Source organism: Sinocyclocheilus anshuiensis, unplaced genomic scaffold (assembly GCF_001515605.1).
Source record: "Sinocyclocheilus anshuiensis isolate Anshui unplaced genomic scaffold, SAMN03320099.WGS_v1.1 scaffold1898, whole genome shotgun sequence".
Lineage (NCBI taxonomy): Eukaryota > Metazoa > Chordata > Actinopteri > Cypriniformes > Cyprinidae > Sinocyclocheilus > Sinocyclocheilus anshuiensis.
Genome location: NW_015547733.1, coordinates 211,792 through 225,813, shown reverse-complemented (window position 1 = coordinate 225,813; position 14,022 = coordinate 211,792). Strand labels below are relative to the sequence as shown.

Below are 14,022 nucleotides of genomic sequence, written 5' to 3'. Positions count from 1 at the left end.
TAAGCCCTAATTGCCTGGAGTTCGGGCCTGGCGACTCCAAGGTCATCCTGAAACCAAGGCATGGCTATGTACCTAAGGTGCTCTCGACTCCATTCAGTGCACAGGTTATCAACCTCTCTGCGCTTCCTCCCTCAGAGGAGGACCAGGAGTTGAATTTACTCTGACCCGTTAGGGCTCTGAAGGTCTACACCGAGCGTTCCACCCAGTTTAGGCAGTCGGAACAACTCCGGTTGTTTGCTTCGGTGGCCACGCTAAAGGACACCCGGTCACGAAGCAGAGACTTTCTAAGTGGATAATTGGCGCTATTTTGCTAGCCTACTCTTCCTTGGGCCTACGATGCCCCGTTGGAGTACGAGCCCACTTAACTAGAGGCATCGCCTCTTCGTGGGTGTGGTCTAGCGGCGTGACCATTGCAGAAATTTGTGCGGCGGCTGACTGGGCCTCACCGTCCACTTTTGCTTGGTTCTATAACCTGGATGTCCCTGCCATACAGGCTAGGGTTCTTTCTGCTTAGATGGTGCACAGTTCGCTCTGAGTGCAGTTTGGATGTAATATGCCCTAACCTGTCAGAGAGCTTACTTGTGCGCTCTCGGCCCCCATGGGTGCTGAGGCTGCGCAAGTCTTCTAGAACGATCACTCGGCTGGGTGAGGCCTTCATGAGGCTTAGCCTGTTAAGCCTGGAGGAATTTATTGTTCTTGTTCTCTTGGGCCCTGAGGTGCTTAAGACAAGAATTATCATTGCTGTTCCTCTGCCATGGCACGGCGTGATTGTACTGTTCCCATAGCGTCTAGCAAAGACGCAGTACGAGTGTAGTATCGAAAGGGAACGTACTCGGTTACAAGATACGGGAACGAGTACTGCGTTGCTAGCCGTGCCATGCAGCTGCATGACTCGGTCGTCGCTTCAGTCGAAGTAACCTGAATCCTATGGTGAAGCGGCCGCTTATATAGCCAGATGACTCCGCCCATTCTGGCGGGCTTGGCAGTGCCGAGCCATTGGTTAGTTTTTTAAAAACATACTGCACGAACCAATGGCCGTGCTGTTTCACTGCGTGATTGAACAAAGCTTCAGTTCAGGAGAAAAAAGGACTTTTCCCATAGCGTCTAGCAAAAACGCAGTACTCGTTCCCGTATCCCAGGGAACCGAGGTTACATTTGAAACCGAGTACGTTTTTGGTAACTCGTGTGTGATTTTAACGTAAGCTTGTGTGTGAATGAGAATTTAGTTTAGTACTCACATGCTGTGATAGCCGCTTTTTGTCCGTGTGCTTCGGATGTGTGCTCTCAGAAAACCGTATATCAGAAGTTTAAACTCATATGGTTTAAAACATATGATTTCAGCCCGATAAACATGATAATCAGAACCAAAGCAGATATTTTTAGCAGGTACGAGCTGCAATGACGCAGCTCTATTCTGGAAAAGGGGGCGGGGAGCAGCAGCTCATTTGCATTTAAAGAGACAGGCCTGAAAAAACAGTGTTTCGGATTCCATTCAAAATAGGCATTTTCAAAATTATATAATAAATGATCTGTTGAGTATTTTGAGCTGATACTTCACATACACATTCTGGGGACACCAGAGACTTATATTACATATTGTAAAAAGGGGCATAATATGTCTCCTTTAAATGCTTTATTCTATTTAGAGGAGATAGGTAAGGTAGATGCACAGAAATGCAAATAAAGGCATTTTATTTTTTTTCACATTTAAATATAAATATTCAGTAATATTATATTTGGATACCTGACAATACGCCTAACAAGATCCCAAATTTAAAAAAAAATGTATTTAGTTATTTATTTAAATTTAGGAGTGTATCGAAGCCCGTTTCTATGGAAGCCAGTTTCCGCCACTGAATAAAAAATAAAACAATGTTATTGCGACTTTTTATCTCACAATTCTGACATTTTTTCTCAGAATTGCGTGATACAAACTGGCAATTGCGACTTAAAAAGTCATATTGTGAGATATAAACTCGTAATTCTGAGAAATAAAGTCAGAATTGCGTGATATAAACTCGCAATTGCGAGTTATAAAGTTAGAATGGCTAGATATAAAGTCACAATTCGGACTTTTTTTCTCAGAATTGCGTGATATAAACAATTGCGAGTTATAAAGTTAGAATGGCTAGATATAAAGTCACAATTCGGACTTTTTTTCTCAGAATTGCGTGATATAAACAATTGCGAGTTATAAAGTTAGAATTGCGAGATATAAAGTCACAATTGCGTTTATATCTCGCAATTTTGACTCACATTTTTGACTATTTTTCTCAGAATTGCGAGATATAAAGTCAGAATTGCGAGTTATAAACTCGCAATAGTTTATATCACGCAATTCTGACTTTATTTCTCAGAATTGCGAGTTTATATCACGCAATTCTGACTTTATTTCTCAGAATTGCGAGTTTATATCACGCAATTCTGACTTTATTTCTCAGAATTGCGAGTTTATATCACGCAATTCTGACTTTATTTCTCAGAATTGTGAGTTTATATCACGCAATTCTGACTTTATTTCTCAGAATTGCGAGTTTATATCTAACAATTATGACTTTTTAACTCGCAATTGCGAAATTTCTGAGGAAAAAAAAGTCAGAATTGTGCGTTTGTATCACGCAATTACTAGAAAAAAAGTCAGAATTGTGAGATAAAAAAATCGTAATTACCTTTTTTATTTTTTATTCAGTGGCGGAAACGGGCTTCCATAGGGAGTGTGGGTTCAAATTTACAATAATAACATATAAGAGGAAAGCTTGTTTGTTTGTTTTTGCCTAATGTGTGTGATTCATTGTAATTCATAAAAAATGTATGTGGTAACGTCAAAACCACAACTCTCAAGAGCATTTGATGTCCACTACCCAAATTTCATTATTAAATATTAAGGTGTCCATGTCTTATAAGAGGACGCGCATTGTAATTTGTAAGTAGCCTAGCCTACAACCATACCTGTTTTCAGTTATGGCAAAACACAATTGTTTGAATAAGGTTTTATAAGTACTTTGTAATATAAGTGCGTGGTCATAGTACGTTACAGGTTATACTGAAAGTGTTACTGAAGAGTTTCTCCTCCCTCTCCTCCACACCGCACCTCCTCCAGCAGATGTGACGTTGGGTTTAGTGACTTTCTGCGCAGCTGATTGCGGTTCTGCGCATCTCTCGACGACAAACACTTTCAGGCCCACGGAAGCTTTCCATCAGGCATGAAACCTATGATTTCGGCGTTTTTTGGGAAGGTTAAGATAACGCCAGTGGATCTGAGAGGTAACGGAACTCATTGTAACTTCTTACGATCGATAGAAGAACCTGATTCTGAGAGTCGAACAGTGAATCCTCACGTGAAGTAAAAAAAAAGTTCCATTATATTTGTTTTCCTTGGTAGCTTTTATACTATAAACATTTGATAAATTGCTTTATTTAAATCCTGTTTAGTTTTTTTAATGCCTTAATGTTTTCGTAGATCTTTCACATGGGATATTTGCGATCCGTGACTTGCATTATATTAAAAAAAATAAATAAATAGACAATGTAGAATTGAGGTTAGCTAAATAACATAATTAGATATCTCTTTCTCTGACAGCATGTTTTTTCTATATCATAGATTTATAAAAGAACATTAGAAATTACGTACAAAGTATCTTTTTTTCGTTTAGAGACAAACTGGATTAAAACAAGCCTGTTCTCTGCATCTTTGAGTGTGTGTGCTCAAATCCTTCACACACAGCCCATGTGTTTTCTAGCTGGAATGCCGAGGTTGAGGGGTCAGTGGCCACTGCTGTGACTTGCCCTATTTGGTTTCACCTTTCCTAAAGGGTTATCTGGAATCCAGTGAGTGCAGTACTAACTGTTAGGAAATGATGAATTAAAGTTGTGATTAGATCACTCATATATTGAGCAACAGGATGGAAGGATCATATTTGAAGTAAAGGCTGGGTTTGTCTAAGTGTGTGTGTGTGTTTACATGTTTTTCTATCCCGGTGGGAACCTGAATACACACCGACTCATGGGGACTCGTGTCACCGTGGGGACCTAAGGCCCCCATGGGGAAACAAGCTTATAAATAATACAGAATTAGTTTTTTTGAGAATGTAAAAATGCAGCACGTTTTCTGTGAGGGGTAGGTTTAGGAGTAGGGTGATAGAATATACGGTTTGTACAGTATAAAAACCATTACACCTATGGAAAGTCCCCACAAGGATAGTAAACCAGACGTGTGTGTGTGTGTGTGTGTGTGTGTGTGTGTGTGTGTGTGTGTGTGTGTGTGTGTGTGTTTTAAGACAGCGGTAATAGATACCGGCTGCACTGGACACATGTCTAGACACCCCATAAAACTGGACCAGCTAATTTTCCATTTGACCAAAGGCGTGTTAGTCAGTCTGGAGGAAGAGCAGAGAGCTCACATTCCTGCTCTTGGAAAGACGAGGTTGTGGTTCGTTGAATATTAGCAAGTTCTGGCTGTTCTCTGACACAACAGGCTTAAATGCAGCTAATCGAAATAAATAAATTGTAAGCAGTCTCTGTGTCTGGACAGCTGATCACTTATTAAAGGTGAACGTTTACTTTCAGCTTTCTTAGCTTGTATGCCCAGTCAGATATAAGTAAGCTATACATAGGTTGACTTCCTCAAAAGTGTAAACACTGTGGCTTTGTTTGTTCAAACCAAGGAGGTCTGTGATTCCGGGAGAAAGCTATACATTAGCATTCCCATACACCTCAATGGCAATTGCTAGGCTAACGAATGACCCCCTCGGATATGTTATTTTAAGTCAATAATTACATTATAAATGGCATGTGACTAATTATTCTGGAACTACAGGAAAATTTTGTTGTGATATATATGTTGTTTGCAAAATGTTTTGGTCAGAATATGAATGGCTTTGATAGACTGCTGCAAGGATGATGTAATTTTGTATGCTACGCCATAGTCGCATGACTTTATGTCGTAGAGTTAAATGTAAAAATAACTTGAACTTATGTTTCCCATTCAAAAAATTAATTGACTTTTGGACAATGGAACGGTTCAAAAATGCTAACTCGTTTCCGGGATTTAAGACTCATTCGTGCAGCACTCTATGGAGAAGGATGATTCTTAGAACTAGATGGTGCAGCATCTAATAGCAGGGGCTCATACTTGACCATGATATCCAGCCAAACCGGCGTCATTGATTCATTGCAATGAGTGAGTTTTATCGGTCCAATGCATGGCAGTCTGTGGAAGAGTGTTCTGCAAAGTGGTTCCGGAACAGCAATGGTTTGCGTTTGTATTCAGGAACAGCGATGTTTAAGATTTGCTCAAACTCTACTCAAACACTCCTCGATTATCATAGAGACATGTTGACCTTTAAAGATTTGTGTTTGATTGTGTTTTTGAATGCTGTATGTACGCTCTAAAAATGCTGGGTTGTTTCAACCCAACTTTGGGTCAAATATGGACTAACCCAACCGTTGGGTTAAATTTTTTAATTAAATTTTCAACCCAAAAGTTGGGTTAGTCCATTTTTGACCCAAGGTTGGGTTGAAACAACCCAGCATTTTTTAGAGTGTAGGTAGCTTTCAGGCATGAGGTGTTTCCTGTGAGCCTGATGAAGAACAGCGGCACGGTGCATAGAAGCCCAGAGAGATCAGCCCTACAGCTGGCTGTAATTACTGCAGGCATTCAGACCCAGTAGTGTAACGCAGGGACAATAACATCTCTCTCCTTCTGTCTCCTCAGCTGAGAGGGAGCAAGGTGATGTGGTCTCTCCCTCTCTGATGCCAGAATGAGAACTTACACCCGTGGGGCGCCAACAGTGTTCTTTATAAGTGCTCTAGTGTCCCTAGCTCTGGCTGGAGCCGACCCCAGCGGAGGCATTCCGTTCCTTGGAGGGAACTACGAGGGAACTCACCCCATGCTGTACTTTGGCCAGGCAGAGGTTGAGGAGCTGCAGCGGGCGGCGGTGGGGACGCACAAGGCTTTGGCCCGACAGATCCGGGAGGCCGGGGAGGCCATACTGGAGCGACCGGAGGAGTATCTGCCCCCTTGGAACCCTACTGAGTTTAGTGCCCGCTGGAACGAAGTCTATGGGAACAACTTAGGCCTGCTCTCTATGTTCTGCCTGCTGTACCCGCACCGCGCCAGTGCACTGGAAGTAGCCAAGGAATACATGGAGCGCATGGTTGTGCAGCCCAACTGGTAAAGTAGTGTGTTCGTTTGTTTCTGAGCTCATGTATTTGATGTGCTACTTAGCCGTGAAAGAAGCTATGCCTGGGTCATCTTATAAGATCTGTGCATGTAAACAACTGACGGTAGTGGTTGCAGTCTTTAGCGTTCCTGTGCAGGTTGACCCGCTCAGAGCAGTTCAAGTAGGACCAGTTACATTGGTGCCATGACCTGGATTAGAGTGTGGTTTAGGCAGGGGAGTATTGTGGAGGAGTTTCTGCAAACGTCTTTACATTTCTGCATTTCTGCATTTGGCAGATGCTTTTATCCAAAGCGACTTGAAATGCATTCAAGGTACACATTTTCCCTCATGCTGTGTAAAGATGCACTCTGTGTGTGGCAGGATCTTCAAGTAAAGCCGAGTGTGCTATTCTCAAACCCAGATGAAACACAATGAATGCCTTTTATACAGGCCTAGGCTACACTTGTTTACATGTTTTTGTTCAGAAACTATCCTACATCCAACTATGACACAAATCATGTTCGATACTCAATTTCTAATATATATAAAAGCATAAACCATTATTATTATTATTATTATTATTGTTGTTGTATGTCAGTTTAACACTTTCGGGTTTCTAAGGCTGGAATCATTCTCTTTTCAGAAACATGTGGTTTGAGTTTACACGAGAACTTCTTGATGAATCAGGATTTCTGCGTGAAAACATTTGCACTCAGGTTTTATGCACAGCCTACTTTGTGTTCAGTCACTGTAACTTTAACAGTCTAGAGCTTGATCATTTTGATAATACTTTTTGCAGAAACCTGCTTTTTCAACCATATTGCTTCCTGTACAATATCTCTAAAATCTTAACACAGCCAAACCTGCCTCTGACACTACAACCACAAAAGCCTCGAATGCAGTGAGTGACAGTTAGACTCACCTCTGATATGTCTAAACTTGTATCTGATGCTTCTTACACGCTTACCTTGCCTCTGATATTGCTTGCTCTGTGTCACTGCTAAAGTTTATGAAGATCAGTCTGTTCCTATGTGATTGCCACAAATTAACTGCAGATTTTGACCTGGACTAAAATGTGGAAAAGGAAAATATCCGAAATGCTTTTAAAAGGATAGTTCACCCAAAAATGAAAATTCTGTTATTTACTCAGCCTCATGTTGGTCCAAACCTGTACAAGTTTCTATCTTTTGTTAAACATAAAGGAAGACATTTTTGAAGAATGTGGGTAATCAAACAGTTGCTGGTCTCCATTGACTTCCAAGGTGTGGGAAAAAATACTATAGCAACTGTTTGATTACCCACATTCTTTAAACTGACCTTTTAAAAACAAAGTCAAAAATTTAAAATTAAAATGCTGGGCCTTAGAAGTTTTGAAGCCCTTGTGATGATAACCCTCTAAAGCTTAGACATGTAGCCCATCACATTTATCAAAGGCTTAATTGCTGTCCCCAAAATATCTGGTTTCCATGTCTTCAATAATCAAAACTTATTCACTGAACTGCAAATGACATTGACCCAGATCCCACTGTCATCATTTTATTCCGACACATTCGTTCTTATTCGGAATGTGTGTGACCTCTTCCTCTTGCATAACAGGAATTGCAAGATGGCTCTATCTAGGTTAGGATGCATCTTCAGCTGTCTTATGCACTTGTGAACAGTTATGGATGGCTTTTATTCTTAATTATACAAGTTAGTTCCGGTCCTTGAATAGGTGGGGGCAAGTGTCTGTCTGGAGTCATGGACTCATGGCAATGAGTTATTGAATCATTCATTCGTCCGATTTATTCAGAAACATAACAGTCTTTATGTCTATAAATTGGGATGATGCTGTGGAATGATTAACTTTTGGGCAGAGCTCCCATACTGGCTTACTGAAGCAGCGTCACATTCTTTCATTCAGGGAGCCTGGGTTATACAGTATGCATAACCCAGACTATTAAATTCTCTGTTTCTGGAATATTGGGAGTTATATGGTTTTCAGAAATGTAGACTTATATGTGTGCATAGCTCTTAAAACTAAAAATCTTAAAAAGTCCTAACTATTCATATTGCAAGTACCTACTCCAGATGTGGCACTCCTGTTGTGCCTCAGAATGAGCGCTGAGGTTCTGTTTAAGCTGTGTGGATAGTTGGGTTAACTGCTGCGGTGCTGCTCTCTCATTTACACTGCCGCCAGCATGTAGTGGCCAACCAAGACCAGCCTAATGCAAACCTCCAACTTCTGGAGCTCATAACATTGTTGTCATCATTACTCACACTCCAGATTGTAGGTAGATAGCTGTAGCACTGATTCAGCTCTACAGCATCTACGGCTCTTTAGAAGCTTAAATATGAGCATTTACATTGTATATTCTACTAGCAGGCACTTTCTTCCCAAGCTAACTTACAAATAGAAGTTTGCAAATTGCGTTGATGTAAACACTTGAAACTTTTAGCTTATGCAAGCTTGTAATTATATATATTTTTTCTCCATTTCTCTCCTAGATAGTGATGCTATCCAATGAATTGCACTTCAGTTGCCTCCTAAATCCTTACTTGAATGGAGAAATGTATACTGTAGTGTGGACATTAATCTATCTATATGGGCATTGTTTATCTATGAATTAATCTGAATCGGGTTTCTTTAAAAACGTTAGTGGTTATTATGTTATTGCAATTTTATTGATAAAACACAAAATCTTATATTAATTTGTTTGTTATATTATTTAATATTAATTTATGTTTTTATATAATTTATATATTTTGAAATATTTTGTCCACTTTGCATGTCAATTATACATAGCTAAAATGTGCTACTGATATTTTTACTAATTCCTTGCTGAGTAGAATTAAAAGAATCAGATTGGTTAAAGATGAACTGGAAAGAGTAGGTTTGTCACTTTAATGTTTTGCGATTAATTCTTAAAAAATAATGTAATAATACATGAACATAATTAATCCTACCCCCTGACCTGTATGTGAATTTTGTATAAGGAATTCATTCTTCAGTGTAAGCTTGAATTACTGAATAATACTACTATAATACTAATATTTATAGTGTTAATAGTATTTTTTCTAAACAAAACTTAAATTTAGTTACCAGTCAGCAGAGAGTTTCTATATGTATCTAGATATGACAGAGCTTCTGATAAAAGCTTCAATAATCGATATCAGGATCTATTTTTTTGATCACTTCACATGACAAGAATGTGGTAATGTCTATGACTGTAAAAACCCCTACTGTCAAATAATCAAATATCTGTTTAGATTGCAGACTACAGCAGCTTTCCTTTCAAAAGCTAACCAAAGGCTCACATATAGAAGCACTGCAAAATTGCTGTTTTTCTAAGCTCTCTCTTAAAGGAACACTCCACTATTTTTGAAAATAGGCTCATTTTCCAACTCCTCTAGAGTTAAACAGTTTTACCGTTTTCGAATCCATTCAGCCGATCTCCGGATCTGGCGGTAGCACTTTTAGCTGTAGCTTAGCGTAGATCATTGAATCTGATTAGACCGTTAGCATCTCGCTCAAAAATGACCAAAGAGTTTCTATATTTTTCCTATTTAAAACTTGACTCTTCTGTAGTTACATCGTGTACTAAGACCGACGGAAAATGAAAAGTTCAGAAGAAAAACTTTTCATTTTTCGTCGGTCTTAGTACACGATGTGGTCATTTTTGAGCGAGATGCTAACGGTCTAATCAGATTCAATGATCTATGCTAAGCTACAGCTAAAAGTGCTACCGCCAGACCCGGAGATCAGCTGAATGGATTCGAAAACGGTGAAACTCAACTGTTTAACTCTTGGGGAGTTGGAAAATGAGCCTATTTTCAAAAGTAGTGGAGTGTTACTTTAAAAAAAGGCAGAAAACACTGCTTGGTTGCTGTGAGATGTGTGAGAGAGTATGTGTTTCAGAGTTTTAAAGGTGGCTGTTTTGTTTCAGGATGGTGAAAGATGCTCCGTGGGATGAGGTTCCCATAGCTCACTCTCTGGTTGGCTTTGCTACAGCATACGACTTCCTGTATGAGTATCTCAGTAAAGTTCAGCAGGAGCGTTTCCTGCAGGTGATTGCGAATGCTTCACGCTACATGTATGAGAAATCGTACCACCGCGGCTGGGGATTTCAGTACCTCCACAACCACCAACCCACCAACTGTGTTGCTCTTCTGACTGGCAGCCTCGTGGTCATGAACCAAGGTGAGTCTAACATTTCTTTAGAGTGTTGTATATCCAGACAGTGTGAAAGCATCTGCTTACCTGTATGTGTGAAGCTCCATCAAGGTGCTTTCAAAGCACGTCACATCAGTCGCAGCCATTATAACACCCCGAGCACTTATTTTCTGTGTAGGTAGGGGAGAAAGGAGTACCCCCCCACCCATCTTTCTAGATAACAAAAAACAAAAGTAATCAAGTGGCCACAAATTGTAGTTCACATTACTCAGTTCATCTTGAGGACTCAAGCACATGGTGAGAGTTATAAGCAAATGAGAGCAAAACAGTTGATATATGTTGTCATGCCAAGTGTATTCATCATGTTACTAAAGTAATCAGTCTGGTATCTTAATTAAAATAGAAATACATTTTGGGACATTGTTACATGTTAATTTAAGTCAGTGCAAGCTACAAAACATCCATCTTAATCACTGTGTGAAACAGTTTTGTTAAAATGGAGGTTGTGGGGTAAAACATGTTGGGGGAAGTTGAACCAATGGCTCACAATATTGATATAATAAATTCCTAATTATTCGCTACGTTTAAGCCACACACGAACATGTTTTTATACACACACACACACACACACACACACACACAAAAGCTCATTTGCACGTATATTGTTTGTTGCTTACCCAAAAACATCACATTATCCATACTTATTAAAATAGCTCACGTTACCCCATTCTCCTCTAACTCCTATCTACTGACTGGGAAAAGACTGTTTGTAAAAATTACATTTCAAATAAAAAATAATCAATCTGATAGCAGTAGTATCATAACTTCTGCTGAAGTCTGGTTAAAAACGCTATTTTCCAGGCTGGTCCAGTTAACGCACATACAATATTTATAGTAAATGACCTTTATGAAAAAAAGTGATTGGCTCTTTGAGCTGAAAGATTAGATTTCTGTTCTTACAACCACTAAAATTGAGTGTTATGTTTTATTTAACCTATGAATGGTCCCCTTTATATTACCTCTGGCTCTATGGACAGCATCTGTGACAAGCTGTTTAAAGTAATGCACTTGGAGTTGGAATTCTATTAGACAATGTTTCGCAAAAACATTTAAGAAGTCATAAAACAGAAGTTGCACAGACTTTACTACCATATTGTGACAAATTTCTGACTGAAATGGCTATCGAACAAGAAAAACACAAGGCATTGATTGGATTGTGAAAAGTGAGCGTTGTATTCTGGAATGGACACAGATCTGATTGCCTTGCATACATAATGGACATCAAGTGGGTCATATCATAGGAAGATATTTCTGACATTTTAATTAAAGATTTGTGGCAATGCGAGAAATCCATGCCACAGAAATTGTTTACTTTTACTTTGCGTGATTGGGGTGGAGTTTTCAATTAACGGCGGAAGGATGGAGTGTATAAAGGAGATGTGACGTACCTGAAAAAAAATGCGTCCTCAGAAAGTTTGCGTGCAAGGTTTGCAGTTGCATGGGTAAGAGTTAATGGATTACCGTGTGGAGTAGAAAACGACAAGCTGCCTGTTCATCCTCCTGTCCTGGTGTCTGACGACGACCCGCTACACTCTTCAGCTTCCTTCATGTTTGCAAACCTGCGTGACACAATTTCTGCACTGATTTCAAGTTGAATTGAAATGAAGTATTGAACTGTTTGTTTTTTTTTTGTAGCGCTTGTTTTTTTTTTTGTTTTTTTTTCCGCTTATCTTCAAAGAAGTTTTTTTTCTCTCTCATGGACATTGTGGAATAAATCTTCCCTTTGAACAGTGCTTCTTTTGACTGTCTTTGTGATTTAATATTGTAACAGGTGGTGTCTTATTTTTGCTATCCTGGGTTAATTTAAATTTTGTCAGGATTAAACCTGACTGGCGCCCGAACATTTTCTTTAATAGAGCTTATCTATGCTAGGGTGGCCACCACCGTTACAGAGTGGCGCCTGAACAGGGACTTGAACATTTATGACTTGAAAACATGAAAACTTGAATACTTGAAGACCTGAACACTTATTTTTGAGAATTGTTTTTGTTGAGGAATTATTGAAACCTTATGGTAAATTGTTGAGGGTTAAAGTTTTTTGAACCTTAAAAGAAAACTTTTGTGTTTTGGAAATTCTGTGCTTTTGATTACGGGAGTGTTATTAATTGGGAAAAGCTTAAAAGGTTTTTGTGTGTGTGTGTGTAAACATTTGAATTGTGAATGTTTTGAAAGTGATTGTGACTTATTGAACACTTGAGCTGAAAATGTTTGAATTAACAATGCTGTTTTGCCTATGGTAAAAGTTTTGAAGTTTTTTTTGTGAAACTTGTACAAACTGTGTGAACGCTAATTGGTTAAATATACAGTTCAGTCATGAAACTGTAGATGGCGCATTATGACGGGGTGTTAACGTAACTGATGATATTCAGAGAGTTAAACGACTTGGCACAAGCTGATTGGTTCATGCTGCATATGCAGCCAATAAGCTTACTGCCTTGCATTTATATGGCTGGCTAGCATTCACTTGAGATTCCTGCAGTGCACTTTCAGAGTTCTCTGAAACCCTCCACCTTCCCCAGCTCCACCTGTATAGATCTCCTACGGGGTTATTTTATATGCTATTTGTGCAGCAGCAGTATGTCTTAAATACTCATGGCACCTTATCGCCATCTGCATTGGCAGTAGCAAGTTCTTGTACTTGCTTGCAGCAGCAGTAATAATCTACAACTACCGCAATAACCAACAGCAGCAGCAATTCAGCAGCAGCGTAGCAGATCTGTTCCGCCAAGACCAAATATATTAACATTGTCATATCCATCACCATGCTAAAATGTTCAGAGAGTTGTCATGATTGAAGTAGAGTTGTTATCACCAAGGTGTCACAGTAATTTAGATAATTGATGGTGACCTAATTTAACTTGTTGTCTTGGGGGTAAAGTGTTTTATTTTTGTGAAAACTGTGGTGTAAGAAAATACTGACACAATTACTGATTTGCATTTACTGACTTTCTGCCCAACATTTCTTTCACCCACACAAACACAACAAAAAATGGCGGCTACCCCTCCTTCCCAGACATCTCCACTCCAGTATGGCCACCAGTAGTGCGACCTCTGATGCCTCCAGCAGCTCCACCTGGTGTCTCTGTAGTGAATAACACCCCTATTCCATTCAGCCCTATGCATCCTGTGTCCCATATGCTAATGTCTTCTCCTGCTCTGGCTGGCACCACTCCTGTGCAAACTCTCACCTGGGCACCACAAGTGGATAATATGCAACTCTGCACATCATCTGAAGGTGAAACTCCTTCTGTGGCACAACACGACCTACCCAACGTTCTACCAATTCCTGGAAGGGAAGTTCAACAGTTCACTGCTCAGGTACAAGGGAACTGGGATAATCTATTTGACTTCATGAAAAGACAGGAGAAAACGGTGAGTGAACTTACCCAGGAAGTGAAAGCAATTTCTTCACCTTACAAGATCGCTGACCTTGCTGGAAAAGTGGAGGATAACAAGAGCCAAGTCTTCGCTCTGTTGACCACCGCTAAACAAGAAGAAGAATCTGAAACAGACAAGTTAACTAAAGCTATGAAGCAAATGATTACAGCTGAACTCCAAAAGGTGGAATCTACCTTGTGTTGAAAATGCATTTCATGGTAGATCAACTCCAGTCAGAAGTTCAGCAGGACATCAAAGCTGTTCAACACG

The 14,022-nt window shown here is 39.7% G+C and overlaps 1 protein-coding gene across 1 annotated transcript in view; it reads left to right on the top strand.

Moving 5' to 3' along the window:
• The first annotated feature begins 3,092 nt into the window (after positions 1 to 3,092).
• LOC107704356 (dermatan-sulfate epimerase-like) overlaps positions 3,093 to 14,022 on the top strand; it is a 27,981-nt gene continuing 17,051 nt past the window's right edge. The window contains exons 1-3 of the mRNA XM_016507261.1: positions 3,093 to 3,264; positions 5,714 to 6,172; positions 10,088 to 10,341. Coding sequence (XP_016362747.1) covers positions 5,760 to 6,172; positions 10,088 to 10,341 — 667 coding nt within the window. The 5' untranslated portion in view covers positions 3,093 to 3,264; positions 5,714 to 5,759. The remainder of the gene's footprint in view (positions 3,265 to 5,713; positions 6,173 to 10,087; positions 10,342 to 14,022) is intronic.